Source organism: Diceros bicornis, chromosome 10, assembly GCF_020826845.1.
Source record: "Diceros bicornis minor isolate mBicDic1 chromosome 10, mDicBic1.mat.cur, whole genome shotgun sequence".
Classification (NCBI taxonomy): Eukaryota; Metazoa; Chordata; class Mammalia; order Perissodactyla; family Rhinocerotidae; genus Diceros; species Diceros bicornis.
In genome coordinates this window covers 53,910,203-53,927,866 of record NC_080749.1, presented here as the reverse complement: position 1 = coordinate 53,927,866, position 17,664 = coordinate 53,910,203, and the positions used below count along the sequence as shown (strand labels likewise).

Below are 17,664 nucleotides of genomic sequence, written 5' to 3'. Positions count from 1 at the left end.
CAAAGCACTACTCATTCACCTGCCGGTTTGCTCCCTTAATGCATCTGTCATTTTTTTGGCTCTGGGGGAAACTATTTGATTACACGAAACTCTTTTTAGATCAAGTTTAAAATCTTAGCCACACTGGGACAAGTAACGAAGCTTGCCAGCTCGATGGGTTAACACTTGGGCATGCTGAACCACAGACAAAAACAAGGAACAACTACATGTTAAAACAGAAGCTTGAAGAACTGAAAAGGGAATAAGCATAAGAGATGCAAGCCTTGGCTGGGCCTTTCTAAGTACTCCATTTGCCATTATAGCATATAAGATGATTTATTCCCCATACTTCTTGTACACGAGTGCAGTACCCCAAGGGGCGCTGGTAAGCAGCGGGAAATGCACAAGCTCCCAGGGCCAGGAGCATCCATCCACTGCTGTGCCACCTATGCATTTTGAAGTTGGCAAGTAACCAGACATCTTTATGTCCCTCATTTCCCATACCTTATTACAGGGCACATCATTTTTAAAAGCATTTAAATGAAGCAGATGTTAACCCCATTCATTCCACTTTACCAGGGAACATGTCAATGATGATTTTTAAAATGCAAAAGAAAATGTCAAAGTATTTTGTTCCCTGGTTAAGAATACATCTGTGGAACAGGAGGGAGGAAATACATAAAACACTCTATGGTCATTCAAGAAATAATTATAAGGTATGTCAAACTATAGAAAATTGAGCAAGCACTAAATTAAAAAAAAAAAAAAAAAGGATGTCTTGTGTCAAAATGGCTTTTTCAGTCACTCATTTCAAAAACAAGTTTTGAAAATTAAATTCCATCCACGGGCTTGGAACAGAACACATTAAGGCTTGACTGTAATGCCATTATCCACGTGGCAGCTCCCTTTCTTTTCTGCCACTACGTTAATTGACAAAGAAGCCTTGGGGCTCACCTCCCATAGTGCCTTGAAGTCCTTCTGCTCGATGCGGAGCAGTTCGCTGCTCTCCCTGGTAACGATGGTAGCATGGCGGGGTGTGTTGTCCAGAATGGACTCTCCAAAGGCTGTCCCGATTCCCAGAGTACAGATGGTCACTGCATCCTGAGAATCCCAAAAACTGGTCATTAGAAAATTAAACATTTAACCAGTAGGTGAGTTGTCTTTTCTTTGAATTGAAGTATAATCTGTGCACAATAAAACATTCAATTCGATTGCACAGTTCAACAAATTTTGACAAATACATACACCGTGTAATCACCACTCAAATTAAGACATAATGTTTCTATCACTCCCAAAAGTTCCCTCATGCTCCTTTTCAGTCAAACCCTCCTTTCAGAGGTAAATGATGTGATTTCTATCACTATACAGGAATTTTGCCAGTTTTAGAAGTTCATGTAAAAGGAGTCAGACAATATGCTTCGGTGTCTGGCATCTTTGGCTCAACATAATGTCTGTAAGATCCATCTATGTTGTTGCACGGATCAGTGGTTTTTTCCTCTTACTGACGAGTAATTTTCCACGGGATGGATATGCCACGATTGCTTATCCATTCTCCTATTGGTGGACATTTGGGTTGTTTCTAGTTTGGAGATATTATGAATAAAGCTACTAGCAACAAGCTTGTGAAAGTCTTTTTGTGGACAGGGTTATCTTTTTATAAGACTACTCTCTGCTTTAAGAAAAAAGGAGGGAAATCTTGTGAAAACGAACTGAGTTTTTTTAGTGAAAGGATGCAATTACAATATTTAAACAGGAAACTGGAATAGGCCTGCTATTGTGTCAGTCTGTCTTGAAAGCATGAAGAAATTGAGGGTCAGAGTGATTGATTCAGATGGCTCTAGTTCACACAGATAATAAGTAACGGAGTCAGATTCTAACCATGGCTATCTGACTGTAGATTCCATGCTCTTTGTATGATGCTGCCTCCTACAGCCACAACAGAGAAAAAACAGCTTCGGATGAAGTGCACTGTGGCTAGTTTATAAAATGTTGTGAATCAATGATTTAAAAGTTTCTTAAGGTGTACTAAAAAAAGTAATTTTCTCTCTGTATGCAACATTGGTGATACTACTTGTATTTAATCCTAACTAGTCTCAAATAATGCAAATAGCCACTCGAAATCACCTTGACATTAATTTTGCAGGGCATTATCAATGAAGGGAGATACACAAGGGTACTCCTCTGAGTTAGAAAGCACAGTTTTCCTTTCACGCGTCTAATACACGATAATAGACAAATGTTATTAAGATCAAGTTAGTGACTCTAATCACATTACTAAGACAAATGCCCATAAGAATCCAGTCCCCTGAACCATAGCAAATTGCTTCTGCACACATATAAAATTATGTTCTGGAAAATAAAATCAATAATATCTCAAAAAAGAATGAAAGATCAGGGGGAGACAGAAGAATAGCTTGCTAATAAATTTTCCAGAAAGGCAGTTGCAAACAAATTGACTCAGAAAAATATCCCAGAACTGAAACATCAATACTCAGTGAGTTAGGTACTTCTGAGTAATTTTCAAATTCTAGTAAAAACACAACATGGATTATGGTAAGTCATAGACTTTCAAAAATTCTCTGGAATATCAGGTTCCCCTTGAGAATCCCACTAGCTATTACATTTTTTTTTATCATCTGAACCCTTCAGAAAGGATTCTTTTACCTAATTTGTACTTTCCAGTATAAAATTCTATTTTAGAACTTGACAGGGATGGGCCATAATATTACTTCTGCCTCTATCCACGTAGCTTAAATATCTAAGGTTATCTGCAAAGTTTAATGCAAAAGAACTATGAAGATCTGTTACTCATGAGCTAGTTGTAGGTTTTTATGGATTAAATAGTCTTCTCCTTTCTCACTTCCTATCCCTGACACCTGTAGTTTGTTACCAATAGGTATACAAAGAAAGACACAGGCTGTGAAAGTCACATGAGCCTGTCTCCTTGCTAGTGAACAAGTCTTGTAATAAAGACAAAAGGTGGAAATGATTCTTGCACTGCCCCCGGAGAGTTAACATTACCCAAGCATTATTACATACAACAAAACTGAGCCATGTTAGTATTGCCAACTGCACTGGTCAGTGTAGCTCACTGTGTCAGGACCTCTGGAAGGAGAGGCACCCGGCCTCGGTCGTTTGACCAGCACCCAGGCTCATTTCCAGGAACCCACACTCTCCTACCAGAACTGAGTGTGGGATCAGTCCTTCACACATTTCCTCCTTCATACTTGACCCACTCAAATTTAAGGACAGGGAGTCACAAATACAAGATGTGATCTTGAAATTAGGACTGTAAATCCTCACTTGAAAGGAGTATTACTCGCAAGTTCAGACTTGACTTTCAGCAGACTCAGAGTATTTTTAGGACAAATACACTTAGAAATCTGACTGGATGTGGGAGGTATGGATTGGGCACTGGGATAACTGGGCACAGGGAAGTGGAAGGTCCTAAGAACATCTTCACTCTAAACACTAATCACGTCTCCATAGCCCATGGGCGCTGGTCTTATCTGAATTCCAGGCAGGGCCTTGCAATGTGCTTAGAAAATAATTGTCAAATTAAGAAATTTACATTCAAATGTTCTCTCATTTAGCAGAACCAGTATACGTTGCTCAGTATGTACGTTGAAAGGCAGGATAAATACGAGCAGGATGAATGTGAATCAATGTGGTGGGAGCATCTTATTTTGGTCCACGCTACCATCTAACTAGATCCCTATAGGTCAGAATTCCAAGCCTGAACCCCTGTAGATATACTTCACACATGTCTTTGCCTGTGGCTGAAACTGTCCATTTCTGGATGTAACATTACTAGTTCTTTTAAGCTTACACATACTCAAGAAATCTATTCATGTCTCAATACTTATTTATTTATTTATTTATTTATTTTTGCTGAGGAAGATCAGCCCTGAGCTAACATCTGTTGCCAATCTTCCTCTTTTTGCTTGAGGAAGATTGGCCCTGAGCCAACATCTGTGTCAATCATCTTCTATTTTGTATGTGGGTCACTACCACAGCATGGCTATCAATGAGTACTGTAGGTCCCCACCGGGGAACTGAATTTGGGCTGCAAAGTGGAGTGCACTGAACTTAACCACTAGGCCACAGGGCCATCCCCCTCAATACTTATTTAATAAGGACTGTTTTATTTTCTGCTCATTTGCAAATTAGTGTTCAGAAAGGCTACCTGGAAGAAAATATTTACAGTGACATAGAGACTGAAGAAAGCAATCAGCACCTACTCAAGAAATATGAAACATTAACAACAGTGAAGGAATGTCCTGTTTTGTGACAAGATGGCAATGTATTTTGAGGACTTTCAAATATGAAAAGAAGGTTTAAAAACTTGAATGTCAGGGCTGGCCCAGTGGCATAGTGGTTAAGTTCACATGCTCCACTTCGGCAGCCCGGGATTCGCAGGTTCAGATCCTGGGCGCGGACCTACACACTGCTTGTCAAGCCAGGCTGTGGCAGCGTCCTGCATATAAAATAGAGAAAGACTGGTACAGATGTTAGCTCAGCGACAATCTTCCTCAAGGAAAAAAAGGAAGATTGGCAACAGATGTTAGCTCAGGGTCAATCTTCCTCACCAAAAAAAACTCCCCAAAAAACAAAAAAAACTTGAATGTCTTCAATATATGATGGTGGGTTTAGCAGATGCTGCTGGAGTCCTGCCAGATTCGGCCCCCCCCCCAAAGTCATTTGTAGCTTTCTGGACAGTTCCCATACATACCTACGGCTTCCTCTCTCGGCCACCTGCATGGCTCCACCTGAGGGCAGGTTGCTGGGTAGTTAATGCCTGTACAGTGCAACATCCACCAAGGAGGCATGAGAGTAGGAGGTTAAATAGGAGCTTCCTAACCCTACACAATGTCTTAGAGGGTCCCCTGAAGGAGTGAGCCAGTTGCCCACAGTGGAAATCCTGTTAACACACTTTTTTTATTGACTTGCCTTCATTCCTGCTCTCACTTCCCCACTCCCTTACAATGCTTCCTAGGATCATCTCAAAAAAAACCATTTGTAGCCAAATCTTTGTCTTCAGGTCAGCTTCTGGGGAAATCCAAAACAAGAGAGTGGGTTAGCCAAACATGGCTGTGAGCCCTCAGTTACAGTGAGACCTCTGGGGAGGTACTGGGCTGAACCAGCATTCCCAAAGGGACTTCTATAACAGAGACAGAGACCAGCTTATCACTTAGTGCTTTGCGTCAGACACATCGTAAGTGCAGTATCCCTTGTGACATGTGGGAAGATCTCATAGTGTTAGTAAAGCATACTGGGTCGCTGAGGCCAATTCTACTATATAACTAGGGGTGATGGGCTCTCAAAACAAGAATTATTGATGGCACATCACTGACACGTCATCTGGTTTCTTCCTCTGACCGAACCTATAGAGAATCCATACAGGTTCTTTATTCAATCAGCCAATCTATGTATTTATTGAATACCTAGTAAGTCCAAATCGCCAGGAAAATATACAACATTTGGCATTGCTGCCCCTCTAACTCCCCAATTCCAACATTGGGGTCCATTTGACCCTCACCTAGAGGATCAAATCCCTTCCAAGCTGGGACACCAATCCTCTTCCTCATTAGGAGAAATGTAAGCAGTCATAAGCCAGAAACTAAGAATCACAGCAGCATTTCTGCTTTTCCTACTCTGATCCTGTGCCCCAATTCTCATAATGGAGTTCCTACCTTGGTTGGAGAAACTGAGTTTCTCTCTTTCTGCATCTCTGCCTTGAGAACCTGCCTGGTATCCTAATTCTTCTGAAAGTGGCCAACCATCTTGTTCTGACAGCCCTTGCTGGGCCCCCGTTCTTCTCTGGCTTCCTTCTAATGCCGGGCTCTCCGTCAGGCTGCCCGGCTGCCCACCTCCATCACTGGGCCTGCTTCCTGACTCCCCGCCCATCACCAAGCCATGCCCCCTCATGTTACCACTTGTGAGACCTGCCTCGCCCCTTCACCATACTAACCTGGGGGCTGTTTTGCTCCAACGTTCAGCTTCCTCTCCATGTCCTGCCCAGCACCACCTGAATATGCCCTCTAGATAGTTCCCACCTCCACTCCGGGCAGCCCCCAGTTTCCAGGTTCTCCTCCTCTGCCCAGTTAGGCACCAACTGAAGTCACGAGCAATACATTCCACAATATGTGGTTCAGTGGGATAGGTGGGGTCTGGTTATCTCCATTCATAAAAGTTAGTATTAGGTCAGTTAACAAAGATGTCAACAATGCCACCGCAATGAAAGGCAGGGGGCATCAGGCAAAGGACACACAGCTAGAGGCACCCAGAGTCAGCACACTCAATGCTTAGCAGGAACGCCCCCTGGAAGCAGCTCAGTGAGAAAAGTACCAGCCTTGTAGACCTAGACTCAAAACTCTTCTCTGCCAATTACTAGGCCCTTTGGGTAGAATGTTCCCAGTTGCCTCAGTATCCTCATTTATGAAATGGGCACAATCTTTTATAAGATTATTAACAGGATGCACTATAAATAAAATAATATATACACAGAGTCCTATATGATTCCTGGTACATAGTAGGTGCTCCACAAATAATAGAAAGTATTATTTCTGACTCAGCCGTATTTACATACATGTATAGGTTAGCTACATTTCTAAAAAGCAAATTATGTTTTTCTATTATTTAAATAACAGAGAATGTCTATATTATTCTTGTGTTAATCTTCAATTAACAATGGCGTTTCAACACTTAAATTCCAAGTTTCTCTGTCCCCCAGTCTGGATGTCAAGTGGTTTGAATGATCTGCAAAACACTTCAGCTCTCTGGGGGAGCTTGTATTCAAAAGAACTCTCCTGCTGTAAATCAAAGAATCCTTCTGTACTGCAACTAATCACCCCTTAATTTGTCTGCTTTGTATGTCTGAAGTAAGGTATACTGGGTTTTCTTTTCTTTTCTGAGGAAGATCAGCCCTGAGCTAACATCCATACTAATCCTTCTCTTTTTGCTGAGGAAGACCGGCCCTGAGCTAACATCTATTGCCAATCCTCCTCCTTTTTTTTTCCCCCTTTTCTCCCCACAGCTCCAGTAGATAGCTGTATGTCATAGTTGCACATCCCTCTAGTTGCTGTATGTGGGACGCTGCCTCACGGCCAGACAAGCGGTGCATCGGTGCGTGCCTGGGATCCGAACCCAGGCCACCAGTAGCGGAGCGTGCGCACTTAACCACTAAGCCACAGGGCCGGCCCCGATACTGGGTTTTCTTAAAGCAAGCGTTCTCATATGAGGCATTGTATTTGTTTGTTTCATTATAAACATTTCTACGGTATGAAAATGAGAATGGCGTTAAGAAAGCCAATGGTTATGTGTCATTGATATCCAAACTAACAAACATGGGCCTTGTAAATAATGTCTATAAGCATCTGCTGAAATCCAACTTACACGAGTTACAGACATTCTGATGAAATTTAAAATAACTAATAATCAATAAAATAGACCTAAGAATTCTCTGCGTTAAGTATATAAAGACTTTTTTCTAATTGTCAAGTAACTTCAAGGGGTATCAGATCTTTTTATTATGCATATTTAACTCACTTCCATACTAATGGCTCAAGAAGAGTTAAATGTCTCATGGCATAATTATTGTTTTGGATCCACGTTCGGTTAACCTCGAGGGAAAAATTGGTCCTTTAAGTGTGTAGACCCTGAAATACAAATTCTTACAAAGCAAGTATTTTTACAATTTTTATTTTAGGCTTAGAGGCAATACTTCCCATTAAGTTTGGTAGTGCCTGCATTTATTTCATGAGCTTGAATTCAGCCCTAGAATTTACTGAGTGCTCCAAGTCCTTTTAAAAAATAAAAATTTAATGGAGCCTAGTCTCTGAATTTGTCAAGACATTAGATTGTATGTGCTGTCAAAGGATTTATTGCCAAGCATGAAGGCAAAATGATTAAGTAGAATGTGTTTTTTTCTAACAAACAGCCATGGCATGTCTGTTACTTTCAGAGCACTTCTCTGGAATCAGTATGAGACATAGCTTAACAAGATCAGGCAAACTGGCTGTGGGAAGTTTCGATGAGAATGGACTAGCATTAGCATTCTGATAACCGAATCAAGGAGGCCAGCCCATTACAGCAGAGAGCCAGTCTGTCCTGCACTGTGGCTCAATCTCGCATCCACCCAAACAAAGAATTACATGGCAACAAAACTAAATACAGTCTGCAGATGCAACGTTCAGGATGCTAAATAAACTCCTGATCAGCTTCTAACAAATAGCATGACCCGAGCACAGACAAGTAGTAAGAGATTACAAACAACCGCTGGGGATTGGCACCTTTCACGTTTTATGGGCTCAATAAATGTGTTCAGAAAATGTTTCCTGATGACTGTGATGTTTTCTGTCTGGAAATAATGGGATGAAATGAGAGTCAATGGGAGAATCAGACAGGCAAAGACAGAAAGACAGAGAAAGATAGAGACACCCATCTTACTGAGAAACATGTCTGCACTTCAAATTTTATAAACAAAAATGCAACACTTAAACACATCTTTGTTGAAGAGACAAAGAGAGGGTAAATAAAAGCCCATTATTTTATTTTGGGGGAAGAACCAGTAAAAGATCGCTTTCCAAAACTGGGCTAAAAATTGCCAGAGAATTTCAGGGAGACAGATACGAGGACGAATACAGGGATGACCGAGGCCAAGTGCAGCCCAGATTCTCCGATCCCATGAAATGGTTGAACGATATTGTTCAACTTCTTGCCATTTCTAGCGCCAAGTGCCTCTCCTCCTTTTTCTGTTCTAGCACTGCCCTCTTGTGACAAAATGACTGCATTGCAGGCATCGCAACCAACAGCATTCCACTCTAGACAACCAACTTTTCTTTCCCGAAATAGTAATAAAAAGTACGGAACCCCTGCTCTATGCCAGGCTCTGTAGTAAGTGCTTTATACACTTTACCTTAGTTAAGGTAGGAACTAGCGTCCCCAACCTATAGGTAATCTAACTTGCCTAAGGTCACACAGCACAGCAATTAAGTGGCAGAGAGGATTTCAAAAGAGGTCTAATTTTAACCACTGTGCATTGCATTAGGTAAATACTAACACTTTAAACAGCATCTGTTATAGCGATGTAGAAGTTTTAACGAATTAATAAACCATCCCATTCTCTATTTTACAGCATGAACGTTTATTCAGTCAGCAGCCATCAGAAATTATTCTTTCATCTGACTGGAAAAATTTTATACTTTTTTGGTGTAAAGATTAACTTAAAACCTTATCTATTTCTAGGATTTAAATATTTACCATGCCAAAAAGGCCCCTCACCTATAAAATCCGCAGAGAAAAGCAGGACCTTGTCTCTCTCTTTTTCTTTCTATCTCTGAAACACACACACAAAGTTGGGTATTGTTGTCTGATATAGTGAGGTCCGTAAGTTTATTTATTGTTTTTAAATTTATTATTTATTTTTTATAACTTGTTCGAATGTTCACTTCTAACCTTAAATCCATTCAAATATGAATGAGAAAAAGTACACCCATAGTATTATTCATTCTAGCGGGAATGTAAAATCTCTGCCTTTTAGCCCATCAAGTTAAATAGGCACCCAAGACGGGCAGGTTCCTGAGCACAAGAGTTCAGCTGTGGGCACCTGAAGGCATATGTGTCCTGGTCAGACTTAGGTAAGAAACTGAGGGTGGGGACAAGTGTCATTGGGAACTGGAAGGATTACTCCTTGACAGGATCTGTGCTACCAAGTGGAAATCTACGTGAGCATGTGAGCCCGGCTGGGGCACTTTGGCGTCTGGTGAAGTGGTCTGTGGGCAGGGCGTGCTTGCTAGGCATTCTCAGTTTTATGGGCCAAGAGAGGAAAAGTGTCTGGGAAGCTGGGAGAGGTGCCTTGGACAATTACACAGGGACACAGGCGACAAGTTTCTGAAGCAGGTTATGTTTTAAGAAGTAGAATAGAAAGACATTTGCAAGGAGAGTAGTCTCTAAAAGTTCATCAAAATAATAGGAACAGAATAATCTATTTCCTAGAATTCTTAGCGCAAACATGGTTTCAAGGCTACAGCAAAAGAAATGAAAGCAAAGTTGCACCAGCACCTTGGGGAGGGTCTCCGAGAGTAGGGCCAGTATCCCTCCCTCATCCAGAGGCTTTGTCTCTCCCCTCCAGTCCACACTTGTAGCCTGGATGGGAGGACTCAGCCAAAGGGAAGGCAGGCAGCAGAAGAGAGTGTTGGCCCTGGGGCTCTGCTTGGAAAGGGCCTAACTGTGTGAGAGGGAGAGAAGTAGGGTCCAGACAATGCTCAGCAGGATTTTGTACCACTGTCTGATGCGTCCTGAGCCAGGAGCAGACCCACAGGGTGAGGCAGAGTCAACCCGCTGGGTCATGACTCTGGCATGACCAGCTGGCAGACGTTTCTTTTTTTTAATTTTTTTAAAAAATTTTTTGTTTATTGCAGTAACATTGGTTTATAACATTGTATAAATTTCAGGTGTACATCATTATACTTCTATTTCTGCATAGATTACATCATGTTCACCACCCAAATACTAATTACAACCCATCATCACACACATGTGCCGAATTATCCCTTTCGCCCTCCTCCCTTCCCCCTTCCCCCTTCCCCTCTGGTAACCACCAATCCAATCTCTGTCTCTATGTGTTTGTTTATTATTGTTATTATCTACTACCTAATGAAGGAAATCATACGGTATTTGACCTTTTCCCTCTGACTTATTTCACTTTGCATAATACCCTCAATGTCCATCCATGTTGTCACAAATGGCTGGATTTCATCGTTTCTTATGGCTGAGTAGTATTCCATTGTGTATATATACCACATCTTCTTTATCCATTCGTCCCTTGATGGGCACTTAGGTTTCTTCCAAGTCTTGGCTATTGAGAATAACGCTGCAATGAACACAGGGGTGCATGTATCTTTATGCATTGGTGTTTTCAAGTTCTTTGGATAAATACCCAGCAGTGGGATAGCTGGATCATATGGTAGTTCTATCCTTGATTTTTTGAGGAATCTCCATACTGTTTTCCATAGTGGCTGCATCAGTTTGCACTCCCACCAGCAGTGGATGAGAGTTCCCTTCTCTCCACATCCTCTCCAACACTTGTTGTTTCCTGTCTTGTTAATTATAGCCATTCTGACGGGCGTGAGGTGATATCTCATTGTAGTTTTGATTTGCATTTCCCTGATAGTTAATGATTTTGAACATCTTTTCATGTGTCTGTTGGCTATCTGTATATCTTCTTTGGAGAAATGTCTGTTCAGGTCTTTTGCCCATTTTTTAATTGGGTTGGTAGTTTTTTTGTTGTTGAGATGCATGAGTTCTTGATATATTTTGGAGATTAACCTCTTATCAGATGTATGGTTTGCAAATATCTTCTCACAATTCTTAGGTTGTCTTTTCGTTTTGTTGATGGTTTCCAGAAGCTTTTTAGTTTGATGTAGTCCCATTTGTTTATTTTTTCTATTGTTTCTCTTGCCCGGTCAGACATGGTGCTTGAAAATATGTTGCTAAGACCGATGTCGAAGAATGTACTGCCTATGTTTTCTTCTAGAAGTTTCATAGTTTCAGGTCTTACATTCAAGTCTTTAATCCATTTGGAGTTAATTTTTGTGTATGGTGTAAGGTAAGGGTCTACTTTCGTTTTTTGCATGTGGCTATCCAGTTTTCCCAACACCATTTGTTGAAGAGACTCTCTTTTCTCCATTGTATGTTCTTAGCTCCTTTGTCGAAGATTAGCTGTCCATAGATGTGTGGGTTTATTTCTGGGCTTTCGATTCTATTCCATTGATCTGTGTGTCTGTTTTTGTGCCAGTACCATGCTGTTTTGGTTACTATAGCTTTGTAGTATATTTTGAAATCAGGGAGTGTGATACCTCCAGCTTTGTTCTTTTTTCTCAGGATTCCTTTACCTGTTCGGGGTCTTTTGTTGTTCCATATAAATTTTAGGATTCTTTGTTCTATTTCTGTGAAAAATGTTGTTGGAACTTTGATAGGGATTGCATTGAATCTATAGATGGCTTTAGGAAGTATGGACATCTTAACTATGTTAATTCTTCCAATCCAAGAGCACGGAATATCTTTCCATTTCTTTGTGTCTTCTTCAATTTCTTTCAGCAATGTTTTATAGTTTTCCGTGTACAGCTCTCTCACCTCTTTGGTTAAGTTTATTCCTAGGTATTTTATTCTTTTTGTTGCAATTGTAAACGGGATGGTATTCTTATTTCTCTTTCTGCTACTTCGTTGTTAGTGTATAGAAATGCAACTGATTTTTGTATGTTGATTTTGTATCCTGAAACTTTACCATACTCGTTTATTACTTCTAAAAGTTTTCTGGTGGATTCTTTAGGGTTTTCTATATATAAAATCATGTCATCTGCAAATAGTGACAGTTTCACTTCTTCCTTTCCAATTTGGATCCCTTTTATTTCTTTCTCTTGCCTGATTGCTCTGGCTAGGACTTCCAGTACTATGTTAAATAGGAGTGGTGACAGTGGGCATCATTGTCTGGTTCCTGTTCTTAGAGGGATAGCTTTCAGTTTTTCACCATTGAGGATGATATTAGCTGTGGGTTTCTCATATATGGTCTTTATTATGTTGAGGTAGTTTCCTTCTATACCTATTTTATTCAGAATTTTTATCATAAATGGATGCTGTATCTTGTCAAATGCTTTCTCTGCATCTATTGAGATGATCATGTGATTTTTATTCTTCATTTTATTAATGTGGTGTATCACATTGATTGATTTGCGAATGTTAAACCATCCCTGCATACCTGGAATAAATCCCACTTGATCATGGTGTATAATCTTTTTAACGTATTGTTGTATGCGATTTGCTAGTATTTTGTTGAGGATTTTTGCATCGATGTTCATCAGTGATATTGGCCTGTAATTTTCTTTTTTTGTGCTGTCCTTGTCTGGTTTTGGTATCAGGGTAATGTCGGCTTTGTAGAATGAGTTAGGGAGCTTCCCCCCTCCTCAATTTTTTGGAAGAGTTTGAGAAGGATAGGTATTAAGTCTTCTTTGAATGTTTGGTAGAATTCACCAGGGAAGCCGTGGCAGACATTTCTAAACTGACCCAGCGGGCTAACCCCAAGCAAAACTGGGAGGTGAGCCATCTCGCTCCCCACAACCCAATGGCTTTTTTTCTCCATCCTCCCCTCCCAGGAAAGGGCCTGAAGTATATATTACCACTCATCTGAGCATCTGTATTTTAATACTTCTCCCAAATGTAGTATCAATGGCTTTCTTTGTTAGAATCTCAGGCATCAGTGATCCAGGGGGACAAAGAAGGATCCACACACCACCACCACCACCAATGGATACTAAAGGCACCTGGGAGCAAACGCCTTTTGTACTGTAGACACCTCCCAGACACACCAGATAAATGGCTGAACATGCTGGCTAACGCTAGGGATGGTGGGGGCAAAACTCTAGATTGGGTAAGAAAATCACAGTGACTTCCAGCTCTATGGGTCACCACTATGTCATCCTGAGCAGACCACTCATTCACCTGTGACTTGGGCAAGATACGACACAGCTGGGTCTACCTGACAGGGTGGCTCGAACAAAAGAACGCGAGTGAAATGCTTTGCAAATGATAAGAGTTACTACTACTGTGCTCCTAGGATATCGCCAAGTAGAAATGTGTGACCCTCAACCCAGAGCCCAAAGAATTCAAGAAGAACCTTCCAAACCAATCATACAGATGGCAAGAAACTGTGTTTTCTTACCCTAGTGAGAAAGAAAGTATAAGAGAATGACGGGAAGGGAGAAAAAGCAATATTACACTGAAACAGGCAGGAAGGTAATACGAATTTATGAGCCAAATAGAATATGTATGGCCTATGTATTCTTCACAGTTACATAGAGTCATCCCTTCCTATCACCATATAAAAGAAATCGAGTGATTTCTTTTTCAGAAAAAAAAGTCCATCAAATCACTAATATCTAGTAAATGTATAGTACAAAAATACTATACCAGAATCCGTGAAGAGTTTTCTTCCTTCTGTGTTCCTCACTTCAGTTAGTGGCACCACCATCCACCTCTTCAACCAAGTCAGGTCCTCCCTTTCTCTCAACCCTCCATACGTGCCATCAACACCTTTCTAACATTTCACCTCCACCTTTTACATACCTAAAAGGTTTCCCTCCCTTATCACCCATACTTATCTGACCCACCTTCTAACCTAGAAGCCCTTTGAAGGGATGGGCCACACCCATTCAAGGTGGATCTCCAGATCTAAAAGGTGGTAGAATGAGGGCCCCGCGCCCCAGGGGCAGCCCCGCGGAGTGTGAGAAGCGGGCCTTCCCCAACAGCACGCCTCAGGTGGAGCGAACACGTGCAAGATGGAGTTGGAGGTGAGGAGGTGCGGAGGTCTGAGCTGGCATCAGAAATGTAGGAAGGCAGTTAGGGGGGCTGCAAGGGAAAAGCTTCTTCTCCCCACATTCATTATTCCTAAACTGCTCAGCCCTCACTCTGTTCTTTCCCCTTCACACTCTCTGGACGGCTCCTGTACAACCATAGTGGTCAAGAACTTGAGCCCTAGGATCACAAAGAACTGGCTCTGAGACCTAGTGGCTGTGTGAGCTTGGGCAAGTCATTTAGCATCTTACCTGTGAAATGAGACTAATAATAGCACTAAAGTGGGGAGGGGAGTGTAGGGAAATAATGCCTGTAAAGTGCTTTGCACATAGCTGCCTGTAGTGGGCGCTCCACGACCATTAGCTATTCCTGCTCTTATCTCACCATTAAGTCTCAGCTAATACCCCACTGAGAGGCTGAAACTCAGAGACAAGTTTGGGAAGTGACCACCACCATCTCCTCTGACTCCTGACTCGCAGATGAGAAGGCAAGCACGCAGGGCAGGGAGAGACTTGAGGAACAAAAATGAAGGGGAGGCTAGCAAGAAACTCTTCCCTACCCACTTTTAAACACTTGACTCTATGCTGTCACCTCTTTTCTCTTTCTTTAATTCTCTCTTAGTCTCTTTTTAACTTTTCTTCTTTTTCTTTTACTGTCGCCTGCCCACCTTCTTTTCTGTGTGAGCAACAGGAAGAACATGAAATTTGGAGTATGTCAGACCTGAATTCAAATCTAAATTTGGTCACATACATTTGTGTGGCTCTGGGACAGTTTCACCTAATGTCGCGGAGCCTTATTTTCAAGCCTAATTGTAAAATAGGACATGAATGCCTAAAGATGAAGTCAGGAAATGTACACAGAACCCCTAGCACAGTGTGACACAATTAAGGCACCTGGTAATGTTGTTGCTGGTCTCTAGAAGTAGGAATTCCAGGTCTTTCCTAGTTTCTCCTCCTATGGCCCATTACCCAACCCCATTTTGCTCCCCACTGGGGTATATGATGGTTAATTTTATGTGTCACCTTGGCTAGACTATGATAACCAGTTGTTTAGTGAAACATTCGTCTACATTTTGATGTAAAAGTATTTTTTAGATGTGACTGGAATCAATAGACTTTAAGTAAAGCAGAATATCTTCCATAATGTGGGTGGGCCTCATCCCATCAGTTGAAGGCCTTAAGAGCAAATAGGTTTCCCTTGAGGTTTCCCAAAGAAGAAGGAATTCTGCTTCTAGACTGCAACATAGAAATTCTGCCTGAGTTTCTAGCTTTTGGACTCAAGACTGCAGCATCAACTTTTACCTGAACCTCCAGCCTGCTAGCTTGCCCTACAGGTTTCAAACTTGCCGGCTCTCCCACAATCACATAAGCCAATTCTTTAAAATTATCTGTCTGTCTGTCTGTCTGTCTGTCTATCTATCTCCTATTGGTTCTGTTTCTCTGGAGAACCCTGACCTAAACAGGGTACTACTCTGATTGGCTAACTCATTATCCTGATTTGGCCACATCACTAATAAGCAGAGACCCAGAGCCCATTACAAGGCTAGTGCAGGTAAATATGGCTTTTTTGTTTCTCCCATTCAAGCAGCTTGCCATAGGGGGAGGCTCAGCCACCTTGTTCATTCTCCTTAGCTTCTTCCTCCCATGTGGTTGGACCCATGTCCCGCTCATCAGAGATTCCTGGAAGGCTGGCTTTCTGTCTATCTCAGGTTACTCTCTGGAGGGATGGAGGATGTAGAGGTCAATGTGCTTTCTCTTCCTTATATCTTAGTAACTATACAAATCAATCCAGAAAACTCCAGTTGGACATTGTAGGGTAAAGTACTCAGAGGAGGCAGTAAGCTAGCTTTGGTATAAAGCTCATAATTCCTAATAAATTAAGAGAAGATCAAGCTCAGATTAAGGAAAGTGCTCTGCATTGAGTTTGAGGTCAAAATCACAGCTAAAATCTAGAGTTAAAAGTTTACTAAAATTAAAAAAAAACACACAGCTAACAAAGTTTTATTAGCTATTCTTTGCTAGCACCTCATGGTGAGAGATAATTGGTCCAGGGCAATATTCCGCAAGCCCCTGGCCAAATACTATTTTAATACAACCAAATCTCATGCCAGCTTTTAACATCTGATGTGTCAGCACCTCATTGCTGACGTTGCTTATCATCCCTTAGGTACATCTACTCTGCCTTCTTTTATTATTCTTCTCTCCTCCTCTCTCTTCTCTGGGTTTTCCTTTCCTTCCCCCCTTTCTCCTTAATTCTCATCTTCCTGCCCTTTCATCTCTTTCCTCACCTTTCTCTTTTCAACTTCTCCCCTCTCTCCATCATTACTCATTCAGGGCCACTCAGAGGAACAAGGAGAATCATCCTCTTCTAGGCCCTGTCCCCTCTGCACATTCACGCAGGTGAGACCTGGTTAAGGAAAGTATCAGGAGCAGCTCTGAGCAGAGGGGCCCAGAGGGTACCCACCAGGACAGCAGCCTGCAGGCAGAAGGTGTGCAAAGATAAGGGACAGGGGTTATCTGAAAGGATGAGAAATGGCAGAGAGAGGGGGAAGTTGCATGTTGCGTCATGTTTCTCCTGAGTCAACAGTACAGAGCAGTGGCTAAGAGCATATGTTCAAGTGCCTGACTGCTTGGGTTTTAATTTTGGTTCCCTGAATTTCTAGATACGTTACTTGGGGCAAGTTATTTAACCACTTGGAGATTAGTTTCCTAATCTATAAAATGAGCACAGTTATATGACCTATTCCACAGGGTTGTTGCGAGGATTCAAAGAGTAAATACATACCTGTTAGGTGCTTAGAACACTGCCCAGCACATGGCACACATCCAAGAAATGCTAGCTCTTCTCAATCTCATTGGGAAACTGAGGCAGCTTACAAGAATCAAAACCCACCTCTCACCTTGGCCCTCTCTAAAATCCAAGAGAAAACTGGCCTGGTGAGAGAGGGGAAGAGAGACGGTCCCATCAAGGTTGGGAGGTGCAGGCTCCAGGCAGGTTCTACTGAAACTTTTGATGCACTGATGCATAGAAAAAGTATCCTATAGGTTAAGTAGCTCTTGGGCACTGGCCTGAGACTCTAACTATCCATAACAATGGGCATAACACAGGCAACTATATCCCAACTCCAAATGTCCACCTTACCAACACTCTTTTGGGGAACTTCTCCATTTTTTAGGTGGTGACTGCCCACAACTCCAATATGCACACAAGTTCCTGCAAAATTTAAATCTCAAATTGAGTGTGTCATAAATGCTTCTTACATAGGAAAAAGGCCAAGAGGCACTGTCTTAAACGTGATACTTGGCTGTAAGTTATTTCTCCCTTTAACTGATTCTT

General features: G+C 41.7%; 1 protein-coding gene across 3 annotated transcripts in view; it reads right to left on the bottom strand.

Moving 5' to 3' along the window:
• The window catches only part of RAPGEF4 (Rap guanine nucleotide exchange factor 4), a 298,329-nt gene that overhangs the window by 222,062 nt on the left and 58,603 nt on the right, over nt 1-17,664 (bottom strand). For all 3 annotated transcript variants that reach the window (XM_058549262.1, XM_058549268.1, XM_058549260.1), the window contains exon 4: nt 934-1,080. In XM_058549262.1, the coding sequence (XP_058405245.1) occupies nt 934-1,080 (147 nt within the window). The remainder of the gene's footprint in view (nt 1-933; nt 1,081-17,664) is intronic.